This window comes from Polypterus senegalus, chromosome 11 (assembly GCF_016835505.1).
Source record: "Polypterus senegalus isolate Bchr_013 chromosome 11, ASM1683550v1, whole genome shotgun sequence".
NCBI lineage: Eukaryota > Metazoa > Chordata > Cladistia > Polypteriformes > Polypteridae > Polypterus > Polypterus senegalus.
In genome coordinates, this window is record NC_053164.1 from 112,636,382 (window position 1) to 112,656,124 (window position 19,743).

At 37.3% G+C, this 19,743-nt stretch overlaps 2 protein-coding genes across 2 annotated transcripts in view; one reads left to right on the forward strand and one right to left on the reverse strand.

Moving 5' to 3' along the window:
• Positions 1-2,267, reverse strand: part of LOC120539441 (metalloproteinase inhibitor 3-like) — a 42,192-nt gene extending 39,925 nt beyond the window's left edge. The window contains exon 1 of the mRNA XM_039769494.1: positions 1,981-2,267. Within this exon, the coding sequence (XP_039625428.1) occupies positions 1,981-2,110 (130 nt within the window). The 5' untranslated portion in view covers positions 2,111-2,267. The remainder of the gene's footprint in view (positions 1-1,980) is intronic.
• LOC120539439 (synapsin-3-like) overlaps positions 1-19,743 on the forward strand; it is an 842,044-nt gene that overhangs the window by 472,774 nt on the left and 349,527 nt on the right. The gene's annotated exons all lie outside the window — the stretch shown is intronic.

A 19,743-nucleotide genomic window follows, 5' to 3' on the forward strand; every position in this document is an offset into this window, starting at 1 on the left:
TACTATGGATAGAGCTTGTCTTGTCAATATTAGGTGCAAAACAAGACTAGTCCTTCATGTGATGGCAGCAATAGTAATAAAATGGCAGCACAAGTCCACTTTAGGCACAAGACATGTACTATCCTTGAATTGGATGCCAGCAGTAGAAATAGTACGAATAATAATCACAAGAACAATGGGGCATAGAGCAGGTCTGTGGCACAATGGTAGCACTGCTGCCACATGGCATGGATCTGCTGGCATCCTGGGTTTGAATGTTCCGCTTTGTCATTATCTGTGTGGAATGTGCACATGCTGCATGTCTGCACACGTTTTGCTACACATACTCCAGCACCCACCAAGACTTATGTGTTAAGTTAATTGGTAACAATGGACTGGTCCCAATGTAGTGGGAATGTGGTTCTCTGCATGAACTGGCCAGACAATGGACTTGTGCCTCATCTAAGGATAGACCCCAGTCCCTGTAATGGATTTAGTAGGTTTTAGAATGATATAATAGTAATCATAATCTGTTCTACGTATTCCAGGGTTGCAGGGAGCTAGCAATAAAAGAATCAACTCTGAATCAAATGCCAACCAATTGCAGGACAGTTAATAATAATATATAATTTGTATTCATATTTTTTCTGTAACTCATTTGGTTTCCTCCTCTGTGTTCTACATACTACAAGAAGGTGTATGTTTTCTTCTATTTTGACCCTTTATAGCCCAATGTGCTTTTGGCACAGAATAAAAAAATCCACTAAAAATATATACTGTACTAATCAATTTTAGAAAAACTTTGGTTATATTGAATCTGAAGCATGCGAAATCTGTTGTACTGTTTTGATGTGCAGCTTAGGCACTTGGACTAATAAGATGATACAAAACTTGGTAAAATGACTATTTAGCTACAAAATTAGTGTTGGTATTATGATGGGCCGATATTCGAAAGAGGTACAGCATTACAACTCTACTAAAGGATAAAAAAAGAAATGAAGTATGTAAGTCCCGGGGGCAAATAGTTCAGCATCAGTTGTAACAATTTCTGTAGACCCGTGTGATCTGGTTTCATCTGGTGTGCGACAGCCTCTCCAGTTAAATCTCAGCCAGCAACCTTGCCAGCCCCTGCGCCTGTACGCGCTTCTGTTTTACAGCTCAGTGAGAAAAACGGATTTCTCCTGGAAAACACTGAAAGCTTTGAGAAGCTGGTTTCCATGGAGACCTCTTAACTTTGCCTCTGCCGGTGTGGACAGAACATGCCATAGCTGTTGCAAGTTAAATGAAAACTGTTTATTTTAAACACAGCTCCCTGGAGTCAACTGGTTAATCACATTTGTGGAACTATGTTAAAAAGTTCACCCATAAAGGAGGAGCAGCAATTCTCCTCCCATAGCCTTTCATTAAAGCACAAAAAATTTGAGAAAAGTCAGGAGACCATTCAGCCCATCAAGGTGGTTTGTTTAGCTAATAGGTAAGTGCTCCCAGTTATGACATACTTTTCGTGAAAGTAATAAAGTTATAGCTGTTGCTAATAAATGATAATTCCAGTGTTCTCTTTTGTTATATTCGCATGTGCACTTCAGCAACTGGAAAGTTATATGATTTATCACAGGTTCAGACTGAGAACTGGAAAAAACTTCTAATCAAGTCACAAAATGACGTGGTACTAATACTTCAAAATATGATCAACCCTTATAAAAATGTTTACAGCACTTTGTCAGTCAGATTAAGAAAAACATTTTGAAACGGTTGACATGTATAGCACTTTCTGCTACAATCATCTTGTATTAAAGGTACTATATAAATAAAATAAGGATTAATAAAAATCTGAAAGCAACATGCCTTAGAGTGAATAAAGCCATTGTAGCATAAAACCCCCTTCTTCTAGCATTGTCTTCATCCAGAAAGTTGGTATAAAGCAAGCAGGTTGGTTTCAAAGATTTTAAACCTATTGATCATGAGAAAAAGACAAATAAACTGGACACAGTCCTTCCTTACCTATGTCAGAGCTGCAGTAGGCATCTTGAGGATGTGACAAGGCACACGAGCAAGCCTCTGTGAGTTTGTCCAGCCTGTAGCTGCATAGCAGGACAAGCCCGCCGAGCAGTAGGTGTACAGTGGGTGACATTCTCTCCTCAGATTTAAATTTTTGCTGTTCTTTAAAAAGTTAGACTGTTTTGCTTTTTGCCTATTCTGTTTTCAGTCAAAAGCTCAGCTGAGTCCCCTCTTCAGTACTTCCACTTGAAGCTCACAGCAAGCTCCTTACGCTGACTGCTGCGCTTCTGGAGAATTACAAATGAGATATACTCTCCTGCTGTGACATAAACACCCAGCCACACCTCTTCACTCTCACTTTGTAGCCAATCAGTGAGCACCATGATGTCACTCCAATGACAGCATTAAAGAATCTAGGAACTCTGTGTTTTTTTTCCCCCCTCTCCATGGAACAGACAGAGTAGGATTTTTTATTACTGACATAACTGAATTTTGGGAAGATGTTTGATTAGCTGACTGGCAGAGGGACATAACTGCAATGAGGGAGTGGTAATCAGTTGAGGAGGGGTGGGGGGAGTTATCTGTATGGCTGTGGGTTATCAAAGAAAAAGTGGGGGATAAAATTAAATCTTCATGTTAAGTAACAAAGGTGAAGAAGTTATTTAACCCAGGCAGTAATAACAGGAATTTCTGAAGACTGACTTTTTAATTTTCATTGCAAACTTCACATTCACCACATTACTACTGTATATTTTTCTATTAATTTACAAAAAAAGTTCCACATGATTAAAATATTATTTACTGCATGTTATTAGACATGTAATAACCTCATGTTAGTCCTGTGTAATTTGTCTGTTCTGTATTGAAAAAATACACAACACTACAAAAGCACTACAAACTGCATGAATCCTACATAATGTAAATTATGTAAATTAAAGTTTGAGCACTTGAGAGCTTTCAGGACTCATTCTGATTTATGTAATTTTTTAATTACTTATTCTGGCACTTACCTGGATAAATAGATAGAGAGATAATGTTTTATTTGTCTCAAAGGAAACATTAGTTTTATAGATGCTGAAAAAACCTAAAATATTATAACAAACCACAACAACAACTACTACACCCATCCCCTTAACACACACAAGAATTACAAAAAAAAGAGAAAAGCTAACTAAGCTAAAGGTAAGAGAGCAGTCATTGTAAGCCATTATAAAGACATATTGCCATAGGTATGTAAGAATTCAAGTAGTGTATCTTCATGTACTTATTAGCTGAAAGTACTCCGTGTTAGTGTGTTGGAGAGAGGAGGGGCGGCATTGTTCATAATGGTCATCAGTTTTGTCTTCATTCTCTCCTCCACTGCTAACTCCAGCATGTCAAGAGTGCATTTCATAATTTAGCCTGCCTTCTTAATTGGCTTGTTGATTTGGTGGGCTTCTCTTGAAGTGATTTTACCAGCCCAGCATATTACAGCATACAAAATAGCCCTAGCTATCAAAGTTATAGAACTTGTGAGGGATGTTACAACCACATTAAAGGAACTCAGACCCTTTAAAGTGTCTGCTCTGCTCTTTTTTATACAGTTTCTCTGTCTTACTAGACTAATTCAGCTTGTCATTGGAGGGGACCCCCAAGTTTTTGCTGCAGTACTCCATATCCACTCGGTGAATAGTAATCAAGCATTGAGGCTGTTTGGTGCAGTGAATTGTACTAAACTGTTCTTTGCTTTTGCTTTTGTTTCTTTGCCCAGAGTTGCCACACTCTGTCTCAGTCCCCTTGTCAATACACACCCTCTTAGTGCAGAATTACACACAGCACCTTCTGGTTCCAAGGGTTGACACAGAAGTGATTTTGGTATGGTACAATAAACCAAGCAACTAGTCACAGTGCATGATAGAATCACCAGTCGTTTATGTGCTCAGATTGCACAAGCACATTCGGTCCGATCGACATGACATAGGTGCTGAGAATATGCACAGTACAAGGCACACTCAGTGTAATCACTGCACAATGAATTTTGGGAAAATTGATGGTGACATTAGAAAATCTGCCAGTGAAACTGCTCACACTACAAGGCAGCTGACTGAAATTTCCGATATGACAAAAACTCTTCCAGTGATGTGACGGCTCATTCATATGATGAAACTGAAATTTGGGCAGACTCAGAGAATAATTTGGCAACCGGAAATCAGGTTCAAAATCGTTCCAAAATCACACAGTGTATGCCCAGTTAAAGAAGTTTATGCTGCGTTTTTGGTTATTTTTGTATGAATAAAAATACTTTCGTAAATAATCTGAAAATTCTAGTGTGGATGGAGTTTCTTTTTGTTTTTGTTTTTTTGAAAATGCCATTTTAAATTGAAAACATAGTATGGATGTAGCTGAAGATTGCACACAATTTTTTTTTTTTTTATTGGACTTGGTGTTCCTGTTCGTGTCATGTCTCGTTGCCACTCTACAGTTTCTTGTAAGGGAGAACATTCTACTGTAGACTGAATTGACTCCAGACCTCCATGGATATATACTTCTAGAGGAAGACTGAAGTTGAGCTTACACAAGACCTGAAAAAATCCCATCAGGATACCATACTGTCCTTTGGGCAAAGGATCTGAATAGTCTATTATTGTAGTTGCCAATTCTTTTTTAATTTTTTTTTTCTGTATTGTGCCCTTAATTGCAGGAGAAGAGTCACGCAAACATAGAAAGAAGGTTTCTACTCCTCACAGAATGTAATCTGGTCATGATGTGAATCCAGTGCTACAAGGCAGCCACCATAAAGTTTTACTATAATGTCTTGTTGTCTTCAGTTTCTAGTACTATATGTACATGACAGAACAATTTTAAATCTGGCATAAGACTGTCTCGTCAATTATGTTTACCAGAAAATGGTTCCTGGTTGCTGGCCATATTGATTTTTCTACCAAGCTGTTCACATTACAGCTGTCACTGAGTAACATCTGGCAATTAAAAAAAATTCAAACTTAGTCATTTAGATAAATAAACTAGCAAGTAAAAAAAAAACTTTTCTAGTTGCAGTATGGGCTTCTCTGGCAGCTGAACAATTGTGTCTCTGCTCCACATAGTTCGTACAAGGTTGTGATATTTTTTTTGTACACCCACACGCATCTGGTGCTTGTAAAGTCACAGCGTTAGGGAGACAGAGGACATTCACCTAAAAGGTCCATTGTTTCCAAATGTCTGCACTTTGTGGCCTCCCCCAATGGTGGGCCTGGTGGAGAGGATGATGTGTCACAATCTGCTAAACCTGCTCTCTTTGCTGCGTGGCAGCTGTAGCCATTTACACATTCCATTCAGTTTTTTTGGTAATTTTTTTTCTGAGACGACAGTGTTGAGGTAAAAGTGGCAGAAATAGCACAGCCCTAAAAGATAACATGTTCTTAATAAGGTCGAGATACATGTTTCATCAGGTACTCTCTCTTCTTTTAATCAAGTGCTGTTCTTATGCTCGTACAAAGTTAATTTTAAATGTATTTTTTTCGTATATGCGCCTTAATGCATACAGTGGTGTGAAAAACTATTTGCCCCCTTCCTGATTTCTTATTCTTTTGCATGTTTGTCACACAAAATGTTTCTGATCATCACACACATTTAACCATTAGTCAAATATAACACAAGTAAACACAAAATGCAGTTTTTAAATGATGGTTTTTATTATTTGGGGAGAAAAAAATCCAAACCTACATGGCCCTGTGTGAAAAAGTAATTGCCCCTTGTTAAAAATAACCTAACTGTGGTGTATCACACCTGAGTTCAATTTCCGTAGCCACCCCCAGGCCTGATTACTGCCACATCTGTTTCAATCAAGAAATCGCTTAAATAGGAGCTGCCTGACACAGAGAAGTAGACCAAAAGCACCTCAAAAGCTAGACATCATGCCAAGATCCAAAGAAATTCAGGAACAAATGAGAACAGAAGTAATTGAGATCTATCAGTCTGGTAAAGGTTATAAAGCCATTTCTAAAGCTTTGGGACTCCAGCGAACCACAGTGAGAGCCATTATCCACAAATGGCAAAAACATGGAACAGTGGTGAACTTTCCCAGGAGTGGCCGGCCGACCAAAATTACCCCAAGAGCGCAGAGACGACTCATCCGAGAGGTCACAAAAGACCCCAGGACAACGTCTAAAGAACTGCAGGCCTCACTTGCCTCAATTAAGGTCAGTGTTCACCACTCCACCATAAGAAAGAGACTGGGCAAAAACGGCCTGCATGGCAGATTTCCAAGACGCAAACCACTGTTAAGCAAAAAGAACATTAGGGCTCGTCTCAATTTTGCTAAGAAACATCTCAATGATTGCCAATACTTTTGGGAAAATACCTTGTGGACTGATGAGACAAAAGTTGAACTTTTTGGAAGGCAAATGTCCTGTTACATCTGACGTAAAAGGAACACAGCATTTCAGAAAAAGAACATCATACCAACAGTAAAATATGGTGGTGGTAGTGTGATTGGTCTGGGGTTGTTTTGCTGCTTCAGGACCTGGAAGGCTTGCTATGATAGATGGAACCATGAATTCTACTGTCTACCAAAAAATCCTGAAGGAGAATGTCCGGCCATCTGTTCGTCAACTCATGCTGAAGCGATCTTGGGTGCTGCAACAGGACAATGACCCAAAACACACCAGCAAATCCACCTCTGAATGGCTGAAGAAAAACAAAATGAAGACTTTGGAGTGGCCTAGTCAAAGTCCTGACCTGAATCCAATTGAGATGCTATGGCATGACCTTAAAAAGGCGGTTCATGCTAGAAAAATAAAGCTGAATTACAACAATTCTGCAAAGATGAGTGGGCCAAAATTCCTCCAGAGCGCTGTAAAAGACTCATTGCAAGTTATCACAAACGCTTGATTGCAGTTATTGCTGCTAAGGGTGGCCCAACCAGATATTAGGTTCAGGGGGCAATTACTTTTTCACACAGGGCCATGTAGGTTTGGATTTTTTTTCTCCCTAAATAATAAAAACCATAATTTAAAAACTGCATTTTGTGTTTACTTGTGTTATATTTGACTAATGGTTAAATGTATTTGATGATCAGAAACATTTTGTGTGACAAACATGCAAAAGAATAAGAAATCAGGAAGGGGGCAAATAGTTTTTCACACCACTGTATATTTCAAATACTTTTTTTTTTTTATTAAACACTGCAGATCATTGCATGTCCTAAGCTGTTATTTAACAACACTGGTTGTTTAATTAAATTTTATCCACCTATTGATTTTTGTAAGATCGATCCACTTAGTAACATATGACAGCACAGTAGTTAGTTAGTGGTGCTGCCTCTGTACACCAGGACACTGGATTCAACTCCTGGACCCAGTCACTGTCAGTATGGAGTTTGGAGTTTACATGTTATTCCTGTGTTAAAATGTGTTTTTCTTTTATGTAGACGTGTGTATTACAATAAAATACAATACAATTTATTTATTGTATAGCCCAAAATGACACAAGAAGTGCCGCAATGGGCTTTAACAGGCCCTGCCTCTTGACAGCCACCCAGACTTGACTCTCTAAGAAGACAAGAAAAAACTCCCAAAAAAAATCCAAGTAGGGAAGAAATGGAAGAAACCTTGCAAAAGCCAATTCAAAGAGAGACCCCGCTTCAGGTAGGTTGGGTGTGCAGTGGGTGTCAAAAAGAACGGGGCCAACACAATACATTACAATACACAGAACAGAACAAATCCTCAATACATTATAAAAATAAAAATTGTAAAAAAGTATGGAGTAAAATTTAACAGTAGATGATATCACATAATATGATTGGTTTGATTTATTAGAGCTGGAAAAAGGTGTGAGTGAGTGCAGGGGTGTGTGAGAGTGAGTCCTCTGATGGACTGAAGTGGGACAAAGTGGGTAGTGAAGGGCATCGATGGCAATACATTGCATCAAATACACTTCCCAGTCATAGAATATTGTGATTCTCTACAAATGAGTGGTTCCGTCAGTTATTTCCATAATTTATTTTACCTCCATCATCAGTGTAGTAAGTGATTAAACTGACCAATAGCAAAGTGATCAGGACTTTGATGAATTCTTATTGATGAAAACAGATCACTTTGAGGAGTAAATTCTATTTGTTCCTCATATATCTAGAGATAGAGTTCTCTCTCAGTGCCAAACTTTACACAATGCAACTGTTTGCCTTGGTGACATGAATGGATTTTGGCATTTTGGAATTCTATGTGGTCTGATTGATGGCAAAAATGGCTCTGAAGTTATATATAGTCAGAAGCCACTTCTTAAATTTGTCTCTCTGTTTAGGACACCAATCCTGTAGAGTAGTTTGCTTGCAGTTTATCTTGATTCTTTTGCTCCTTTTGTTTTCCTGGGTATCTTTTTGGAGAAACAGACTGTAAGCCTTCAAAGTAATTACAGCAGGCTGTGAAAGCAGAGGAATTCAGATTAATTGACAGTGATGCCCAGTATACTTTAAAATTAAAAAGCTTACTCACTACAGCATCATATAAAGATTACTTTTTGGCTTCAACCACAATACTATGATTTCAACTATAAATAAATCTCCATCCACGCTAGCATTTTGAAAGTATCCTCATCCATGTTAACATGACTAGAAACTTGACATATACATTCACCTGCACCGGGCATGTGTGCATCAACAGAGAAATCATTGAAGGGATAGTAACGTTGCCTTGCCACATGATTTATTGTAATCTAAAAACTGTAGCAGTTGGTAAATTATTTGCTTTTTTGGGATGCATGCTGCATTCAAACTTTACAAAATGGAATTTAGATCTATACAGGCAAGCAACACAATAACACCATGGAAAGCAACTCCTCTGTCTCCACTATGTTGGAATGTGGTTTTCTTCTAGGAATGGTGACCAGTCAAGGAATGAGACATTTCAATGAGCAGAATCCAATCAGGGAAGAGCTATGTAATAATTACAAACAAATCAGAGTGCAACTATAGTCTGTTTTTGTAAAAGTCTCTGTTTTCACTCATCCACATTAAAACAATATACTGTTGTTTTCAGAAGTGTACGGTTTTGGTGAGCATTTTTAAAAGTCAAGATTTTTGGGGGTTAAAAACACTCAGTATTGTTCATTGATGATTAGTTCTGCTTTTGTATGATATAGTAGGTGTTCATGTTATTCACACAGTTCTTCACACATACATATTAAGATGCATTTTTTTATTTGACTAAACAAGCTTCTCTGGTTAAACATTTAGGTGTGTCACAACAGGTCGAGTACTCCCCACAACATCAGCTATTGTTTCTTGTGGTACTTTTCAACAGATCCAAACTAGCTATGCCTTTAATGCCAGCAAGAGTGTTACCTTTGCAAACACTTTCTACCTTGGCAATGTTTTTTCTTGAGAAATCCTTCTACCAGCAAGTTGGAAAAAACATCAAATAGAAGACTATCCAAAATGTGTGTCGTCTGATGTTTTTCTTTGGACTTTGGGTGAACATTCCTACAATAATTTCCTGAAATCACACAAGATTTCTGCCAAAACAAACTTTACTGTACTTTCATAGCAATACAACGGAAAGAGCCACATGTACTTTTTAAATAGATTTGCACTTTGCTCATCATAAGTTGCTCCCATCTTCTTCAATTCCAGATTATCTTTGTCCATGATTCTTTTATTGTTTTCTTTCACTGAATTCCAACAGTGTTAAAGAAGTACACTGTATTTATTCACAATATACTGTATACATTAAAATATAGAAAGGAAAGAAGCAACAATTTTAATTAAGTTGACATTTTGGCAACCTGCAAAGCAAATGAGACTACACATACTATACGAACTGGTCAGTAGCTAAATTGGATGCAGGGCCGGCATGTGAGGTGAGGCAACGAGGCAATTGGTATTTTTGTAAAACAGTATTTGTTTTTTAAAATTTTGAAATAATACAAAAAAGTTAAATGTGAACCTCAAGAATTACAAAGCATTGCATTCACATCCAGCACCTTATGTATATACTGCTTTGAAAAATTGTGAGAAATATTTTAAAGTTTCAGATTTCACATAATGGAGTTTTCAATACTTTCTGACCTTCATGTTGCAGTCTAGTAAAGACAGTGTTTTAAATCATGACCATGACATTTTTGACGTATTTGTCCAGTACTATGCCCACTTGATTGAAGCAATTTCTTAACTCTGCGTTTTATACTATAGTGATAAACCTTCTAAGTGCTTGCCTCCCCTTCTCATTGTAGAGTTCCCCATTGAAATACCAGCTCAGAACTTGGTTGCTTTACATTTTGACCTCAAAAATACCTTTGCTCCATTATGTTCCAATTAATCACTTGGCACAAAAGCCACGATGAGACAAAGCTAGGTTTGGGGCAGCCACCCGTATAATTTGGTTTCCTGGCTGCAAAGCGTTCTTTACAAATGATAGCACTGCTGTGCACAAAACCGAGTCCAATACAGAACTGAGGGCATTAGGGAAAAGGAGGAGGTTTTAAAGGGGAAGAAAGGAAGTGAGATCATAGGGGTCGGGCTCATTGAGGTCCTCAGCCATTGGTTCGAGCCCGGAGGTGACATCACAGGGGCCGGAGCTGGCAAGGTCTCCTTTGATAGGCTTGGTCCCGGAAGTGACATCAGAAGTGCCAGGCGGAATCTCCCGGGAATGGCCTGCAGGCAAAGAAGAAAAAGAGTCAGTGCACTCTGCCACATCCTGGTATGTCTCAGAACTGTCCTTACCCGAGCCCTTTAGCTGCCTCCCATGCGCACATGTGTGACAAACTTTAGTTTCCTAAATTGATAACTTAGGATATTACGCATCCCTAATCCTATAGTATTTGACCAGCAGTAGGTCATGCCTTTGTGGACAATGTTGACATTTTTGGGGTATATACTACCTCCTTTTGTGGTGTGGTGAATGTCGGTTCCTTAAATTTTCTGGTGCAAAAAGCTTTTTTAAACAAATCGAGTTAATTGCCCCAGGGATGGGTCCAGAGAATGATGGAAGGATGGAGTCCGACTAAATACTGGTTTGACATCACATAATATCACACAGTATCTTCTTATATAATATGCTACCGTGGCTGTCCGTTTGTCTGTCCAGGATTTTAAATCACCTGTAGCTCGCAAACCGTTTGAACTATTGACCTGAAATTTGGTACCCATATACTACGTTGACATCTACTATCCGCTTTTTTGGGGGGTGTGAGTGATTGACCTCCGAGGCCAAAGGTCAACCCAGGAAGGTCATGGTCAAAAATCAAATAACCTGTAGCCTGAAATTTGGTACACATATACTACAGCTTTATATTAAAAGCGCAGAGTTTTGAAATTATTGCTCTTTTATTTTATTGTACAGGGCAGCCATGCAGCACATGCATATGGGCGCGTTTTCATCCCTACCACCTTCACTGTCACTTCCCCTATCTCTTCATATTTTAAATCATTCTTGAGGCAGATTAAAGACTGGAAGACGTACTAAGTAATTTCAACACAAACAGTGACTTAATCAGTTTTACCTTGAAAAGATGCTGACGAAAGAAGAGAAGAAGCGGGCTGCTAGGGTGGAGAAAAGAAAAGCTGCTCAGGAAGCAGCAAGCGCATCAACCTCTGAGCAAACGAATGCTAAGAAAGTCAAGTGTATTCACTGCATGTTAACATTCAGTGCACCATTACTGGTGTTCAATAATCTGCTTGACTTTTTATCTTTTGTGCTTCTCAGCCACACCCAAACAAAGCTTGATGGAGGCTTCTTAGTCTGCCATTGTGTTACTAACCTTTTTTATTTATCTTGTGCCTTTTCTAATGATTTTGCCTATTTCTGATGTGTGTGTCATGCTCTGCCTCATTTGTGACTATTCATCTGGATTATGGAGTTGTTCTTTAGAACAGTTGTATTTCAATGCTATTTTACCTTTTTGCATATTTGTTTCCATATCCATCTGGGGTCGCTTTGCTAGTTGAACTGAAAAACTGTGTTTCTTAAGCTTTCTTTTTCCTCGCAAATCCAGTCTTGCTCTTCTTAGTGTCTTTGAGACCCAGTCCTTAACAACTATCAGATTGGGTGGGAATTGCCACAGATATTCATAGTGGAGGGTGATTGGCTTTGACTTTTGGTTCCAACCCTTGCTAGTTATTGACTATGAATTTGACCTTTCCATGTCTTGATCCTTTATTCCCCCTTTAGTCCCTTTTTAGTTCAAATCTGAAATCTGTAATGCAAGAAAAATTTAATCCAGTATACTGGATAAACTGATTTATTAATATGTAATCGTGCTTCCTCACGATACATGAAAACAACTCTTCTTTGCTTATGGACATTCATCTTCTCTTTGTGAATGGTTGGATTTCTGTCAAGATCTCTGGTATCTTTCCAAAGTCAAAAAACACATCTTTTTGTTTAGTTGGCTCTGTGTGGGTAAGTGTGCTCTGCAGTGGGTTCACAGGACTGGTGTTCATGCTGCTGGGATAGAATAAATACTAGTACCATTTCCTCTGCTTTGCTGTATTAATAAAGGAGAGTATAGTTTATTCCTTTTAACAATACATACAAACAGGTTTTAATTTTTATAGTTTGCTGGTTTGAAGTTCATGGTGTAAGCGGATGCTGTCATCTTAGTATTGCATTCAGCTATTATTTCCAGTTTCAGAGAGAAAGCTCCTAATTCGGAAGCAAACTGTATTGTTTGAACCATAAATGTTCACTTCTGTTGCATATCCACTACTGACATATATTATGTATTGTATGCCTCTTCTTATTTCAGTAACTTCCTTGAAGTTACTTCTTGTAATGGGGTCATCAGCTATCTTTCTTCATTAGCTAGTCTATCTTAATCCTACCAGAAATCATCAGATCATTTGTGAAATGTCTAGGCATTCACAGATACAGATAGTGTGGGTATGAAGAGTTTCGATTCTGGGAATTTCAGAGGAGGAAAAGGAGAAGTAGGACTGACTGAGGAGAGGAAAGACATGTTGTCTGTGTGACTTGGTGGTGGGGAATGGCTTATACAGCTGTCGGGGAATTTGTGTGGGTCAATCAAGAGGCATAGCCCTCCTTGTCATTTTTACCTTCAGTGTGTATGTGTCTTCATCAGAATTGTCCCTTAGTCAAGAGGACTGAGAAGCTTTACACAAATGCTTAGATATTCAAGTGATTTCCATGGTTGCTTTTTTTGCTTTCAAGACACTTGGGTCATTTGAAATAAAGAGCCTCCAAGAACCTTCCATGAGAAGCCATTCATTTTTTTTAGCAACACCCACTTTCTTTACAATTTCAGACAAATGGAAGTGGAAGGTGGTAGTTAATATTTAAATCAGCTCCTCAATGATCTGTTCAAAAGCAGAATTGTGTGCTGTTTTCACATAATGGTCTAACAACAATGGAGTTTAGTTACAATCTAAGTGATGTCATAGAGATTGAGCGTAATGTGTTTATGTCTTTTAAAACTGAGAAAAAATTGGGAAGTGAGATTTTGATTTTTGACATCAAGATCTCAAATGAAAGGAAAAACATGTAAAATTGAAACCATATTTCATAGTTGTGTAATTATTCTATTTTTATTCTAAAAATGTTTCTTTGGAGGTTGAGTGAAGGACTGTACAGCTTTGTTATCCCTCAAAAGGACCATCTGTCTCTATGACTGGCAAGCTTGAAGTTCGTAGCAGAGTAAAGGGCCTGCCTGACAAACAAGTGGAGGACGATTTGGTAGATGAATGAATCAAGATGGAGGAGGAAAATAGGCAGGAACAGAACTATATGGTATAGTTAGACCATTGAGTGGCTTGGTTTTGGTTGTGTTTCTTGATTTGTGTGTTCTTTTAACCTCTGTTAAAACCTTACTTACCTGAAAATAGTTGCCCTAATGGCTACACTATCTTATTTATATCACTTGGTTTCATCAATGCTATTATAAATGTTTTATCCATCTATTTTCTATCCTGTGTAACCCATTAAGAGTCATGGAGCATGAATACCAACAGGACTGGGCACAAGACAGGAATACAACTTTGGATAGGGTGCCAGCCCATCAGAGGGCCCATTCATTCACACACCTGCATTGTCCAATTCACCATTCAGTCTAGCGCACATGAATGTGGGATCTGGTGGAAAACTCATGCAGATATGTTAACTATTTCATTAAATAATTGGATATTTCATTGTTTAAATAGTTTCATTGTCACCTCCACAATTATAAGAACGTTTCCCAATTTAACACCTTGGATATAAATAGTATGACTGAATAAAATAACACTAAATAGTATTTCAGAGCAAATATTTCCAGAGTTATCCATAAATTAGTATGCTGCAATGTTCTCACACCCCCCTATGTACTCCATGTGTGGGCTTTTTCCATGTGGTTCCACAAACCCAAATATACGCATGTTAGATTGATTGGAAATTCTAAACTAGCCCAATCCTTCCTCAGTGTTTCCTTGAAGGAAGCACTAGTTCCATGAAAGCACCAGGTTCATTGCTGGGAAATGCACTTTAGAGTAGTTGTTCTGCTTATAGTACTGCCTCAAAAGTCTCAGTGGTGACAAAATAACGAAAAACAGTCATGGCACAAATATTAAATTTATAGTTTATGTTGCATTAAAGAATCATTCAGCATATGATAAATGTTATGCTCTGCCAGGAGACCTGCATTTAATAATTATATTATATTATATTAATAATACTCTTGAATAGTGACAAGTTAGGGAGAGTCACCAATTCATAAGTCACAGGGTTGAGCAGGTCAGCGGTTGTGGTGTTCCGGCATGTCTGGAGATCAGCAGTGGTGGGGTTTTCAAATGGCGGCGTGTCGTAACACTTTTTGTAACTTTAAGATACTATTGTTCTGGTACATTAAACCAGTGTTTAACATGGAGCTTGAATCCTTATCATTCTAGAACTTTCAAGGAACTTGCTCAGCTTTTTTCCTGGAAGAGCCCAATACATACCTTCTCATAGGCAGATGCAGCATAATAGTGAAAACAAAAAGTAAGAGAGTAGAATAAAAAACACATAATAATTTACATTATAATTTACATAATAGTAGACCTATTACGTAGAACTAAATAATATGTTGTATATGAAAGAATATATTTCATAAGCAGTTTATTTATAAGAGTTGAAATCTTATTAAATGCACAGACTGCAGTGATGTATTTTGATTTATTAGGTTTGGCTGAAGTAGATGTAATGAGTTTATTTACAGAAAAATGATTTATGAGTGTTTACTTTTTTATTAATAAAATAGTAAATGAGTGTTTAATTTAAAAGAGTAGTTTCAGAGCATTGGGACAGATCATTGTTTTTATAATGTCACTGAACAGTCAAACAAACCCTTCAGTTAGTTGGTAACACAGAGGACTGGTTTATAAAAGAGGTGTGTAGCATCCTCTCCAGAGACATCTTAGGTCTCTAATAAAAGATCCATTCATCCACCCAACTATATATCCTTATATTTCTCCTTTCATTTACTGAACAAACCTTCTCCAGACCGTAGAGTGCTGAAGCCCAGTCCTTACAAGCAGTGGCCTTTGGATAAAAGAGAAATATCAGTTCCTCTGTTTTGATTTCCTTTGTTTCAGTTAGAGAGAGGATAAAGAACACCATAGCAGCATTACTTGCAAGGCTAGAACCAATGGTGGATGAAGCACACACACACATCTTTCAGAGGAGATAATGTACCATAGCATACAAAAGTTATTGTACAAAGGTTCCAGGTGAGACAGTCATGTCCCTGAAGCTTTGAAGTAGCAGCACTAACAGAAACACCCTATACAATTATATACAGTATTAATACTGTAGTATAAATATGTGTGCGTGTGCATATTCAAAGACTTCATACAAGATAACTGTGTTTTTATCAAGAAGGCCAATAAACATTTGTTTTATTTGTTGAAGTGTGCTATATCAATTAAGGCTTGCTGGATTTGTGCACATCTCTAATTTAATACTTCAGCCAAAACCTTCTCTGTGTTTGAAGAGCTTAAACCCTTATGGACACTGCTAACAGTTTCCCCAGCATTTGGCTCTTGACAGCCTGCAAGTACCAATGATAAATGATAAGATCATCTGTGTGCTCCCTAGAGCAAAATTTGGGTATTTTACTAAAGTTTAGCATTTTTCCACATTACCAGCATACTTCATTACAGCATGCCTAGTCTTATACCATTTTGTAAATGTGAGGGCACATTGCATAGTTTTGTCATGGGCACCAACAAAATGCAAAGCTGCAAGGGGTGCAATAATAAAGTTTGGATGTTAAACCGGACAATAATATTGCTTGTTTTGAAAGCTGAACATCACAGGCTATAAATGAAATTAAGAATCCCTTTTGGTTAAAGTGAGGTAATTCATCATGATTTAGCAGCAAGGAGCTTTCATCTGAAGAAAGACAAATGGCCAGGCAGCCAAAAATGTGTTTTGATATTCAGTAAAATTAGATCAGTTAAGTGTGTACTTTTTATCTCTGTGACAATATATCATTTTTAGCACATTTATTATATATTTAACAACTGTTTAACAATTTTAACAATTATTCAATCAGTGTTTACTTTTTATAACCTCTCTATGTATCATATACTCACAAGGTTCTTTGTAGGAGTGCATTTCAAAGAAACAAGATCATTTAAAATGTAAAATGATTTATGATAAATGTAAAATGATTTAAAAGAGAATACAAAGTGTGGTAGATTCAGTCTATTAATCAATCCATTAAAGAAACAACTTATGAATTTAGAAAATGATATCTACCCCCCACAATTACTATTTTTGAATTTTAAAACCACTGAATTCAGGTAAAGCCTATTATATTTCAGTTGCAAAAAACTGTAACTTTCCAATTTCTGTGTTTGTAAAGCATCTTGGTGTGGTGTTACTACATAGAAAGGTGCTTTTATGTTGTATATAAAATAACATTTTTTGCTTGCTTGCAGTGGCCTAGGGTGAGTGTACCCTGGCATTCTGTTCCTGCCTTTTACAGAGGGCTGATAGAATGGGCCTGAAATCCCTAGAACCACTGAAGGGTTAAGGGATTCAATAAATGGGTAAATAGTGTGACTGGAGAAACCATGAACACGCACTGCTTAAAATTTTGACCACTCTTTTGTTTTTTGGTAAAAATAGGCTAAGATAAACAATTAAATATTTCACTCGACAAAGCCATTTAAGAGGCTCATTTGCCTCATTTGCATTTGCCTTGGTGTCATCTGTCATTGAGGGACCTTACAGTTGTTTCCAATTGCCTTTCTGGTTGGCACTTCTTTTGATGGACTCCCAGTCTTCCACTGAAAATAAAACACACCAAATCTTGAGGCATCTGCAGTTCTTATTTAGAGCCCTACATGTTCTCCCTATACAACGGTACTGAAATTTGAAGAGAAGTAATTGTCCATATCCTTTTTATTTTTTTTAAACCACTGCATTTTTAGCATTTTTTTTAACTAATAGAAAGTTTAACATTATACATTTTTTTTGGAGTCAAAGTGTCTGGTTCAGTGAATGTAATGAGGGGTAATTCGTGTTATGTCATTGCCTGGCTCTGCCTGCTGTCACTAAAGCCCAGGCTTTTCAAATATATTGAACCTTTGCTATCCTTAGATCTGTCAGTGAGGATCCATTAACATTTATGGTTTACATGAAGACCTACCTGTTCTCTCTTCTGTAATTTGCTTGTATTTAGTAATGTCCCCTAACCTCTCTCTCTTTCTCTCTCTGTACCTCTTATATTAATGATAGCTCAAACATGCTCTTTTCTGCTCCTGTGTTCAATGTATTCTATTTACATTCCTCACATATACTCGGAGTATACAGTACATACAGTATATAAAAAAAATATTGTGACAGGGTTCAACTTTTGTGTTTGAGGTTTCAATACATTAAAATATTTTATGCATATCTGAATGCAATTTGACCACTCTCAGACAACTTTCAGTATAGTCTATCAGTGTATGTCTGTTTATGTAACTGAATGAAGCTATGCATAACTATTAGCTCTGTAAAATGTTAAATGTTTACTGATTTTGGGCAGAATGCTTCAGTAGATTTTACTCTACTGAGATTAGAATTTTGCTATTTTTGTCTACTCAGGCTGCATTACTATTGGGGATGCAGAGTAAAGACAGTTTTATCATTTCATTCTACATTTTACTCATCTAAACATTTTGTAGGGAATGTTATATGGTAGGCAAATCACTTTTTTACCATACAGTTCACACGTGTGAATTCACTTGCGCTTCTGAAAATTACGAGTGTATTTCTCAAACATGAACAAACTCTCACAGGGGTGCAGAGCTCAGAGAAGCGTGCACATACACAGGCGAGGTTAGGATTTCAGACTCACCTTCTGTTTGTATAGTTACTGTAGATGTGAGTGGCTCAGAGTTTGTTGCCCCATTCCATTCTATTTGCCATTGCAGGGAGATTAACTTGATCTGCCAAAGCACTGCTTTGTTTTAATCCCAAAATGATTGGTTTATAAAATGCTGCATAAGATCCAAAATATTAAGTTATACATTTTAGAATAAGTTTCCTTCTGCTGTCTTCTGTTTAAATGAACTCTTAACATGTCAATACATAATTACAGTTCATGGGCTTTGAACCAGGGTAACATCTAAGTAATACTGTATAAATTTATTTCACATAAATTATAGTGCTTTAATGCATAGTTTTTAGAGTATGAAGATTTGCATTGTAATGCATTAACTGTTTTTAAGATGAACTTCCACATTATTTGGTATTAAAGTGGCTGTGGCTGAAGGTTGAAAAAAATATATATACTGTATGTGTTTCGTTGTGACTAACATACAGGTAGTGTACTGATTGTGTTTTTTGATTTTGGGTTGCCTGCACTGCTTGAATTGGTTGACCATTTTTAATAATAATAATAATTGATACCTAATTGATTCCTGAGAGGAAATTTGTTCTTTCACATTACTTTGGGGCGTCTTTGTGTATTTTACTTAATTATTTAATATGTTCAAGAATATCGCATGTGCATTAACTGTAAAGCTACTACTTATTTCTTTATTCTAGTATAGAACTACCATCAGCTTCCTCTTGTCATCAAATAAAGCATCATTTACCGAAATCATTTACCTTCATCTGCTCTCATATTAGAACCATTTGGGCATATACTGTATCATCCACTTTATCCGTCACCTCCAACTAATTTAAATTACTCTCACTCCATTTTATCTATGGTTTTCCATAGTATTTTTTCTCCAATTATACTGTGATGAAATGTATAATAACTTAATATTTTGCAGCTTATGCCGCATTTTAGGAACTGATCATTGTGGGAGCAAAACAAAGTGCTTTGGGAGATCGTGTTAATCTCCCAGCTTCTACAAACAGAATGGGGTGGAGTGACAAACCACATCTAACGTTACATGAACGGGTCTGATATCTTAATCCACCTGTATATTTAGATACCCCTCTGAGCACTGAACCCTGCCCTCCTGAGCTTTCTCTCTACCTCATCCTGCAACCCGAAGCAAGAATCTGGCAGTTTGTTTACACTTGATAATTGTACTCATAATTTCCAGAAGCAAGTATCATTTTGAGAAGCAAAAGCATAATTCACACATGTGAAATGTAAATTTGTTGTAGTTATTGCAAGTCGTTTTTAATAGCGATCTTACTCTTTACACCTTTCACAGGAAAATACTGCATGAATACAGTCACTCAGCAGCACAAGGTCAGGATTAAACACAAAGCATAATATTTGCTTCTGCTAATATATTGCTTGCCATTTTACTTGTATGGGCTAGAATTCTTCCGTAAATCATTTTTGAGTCCACTATTTCCTTATTTACAA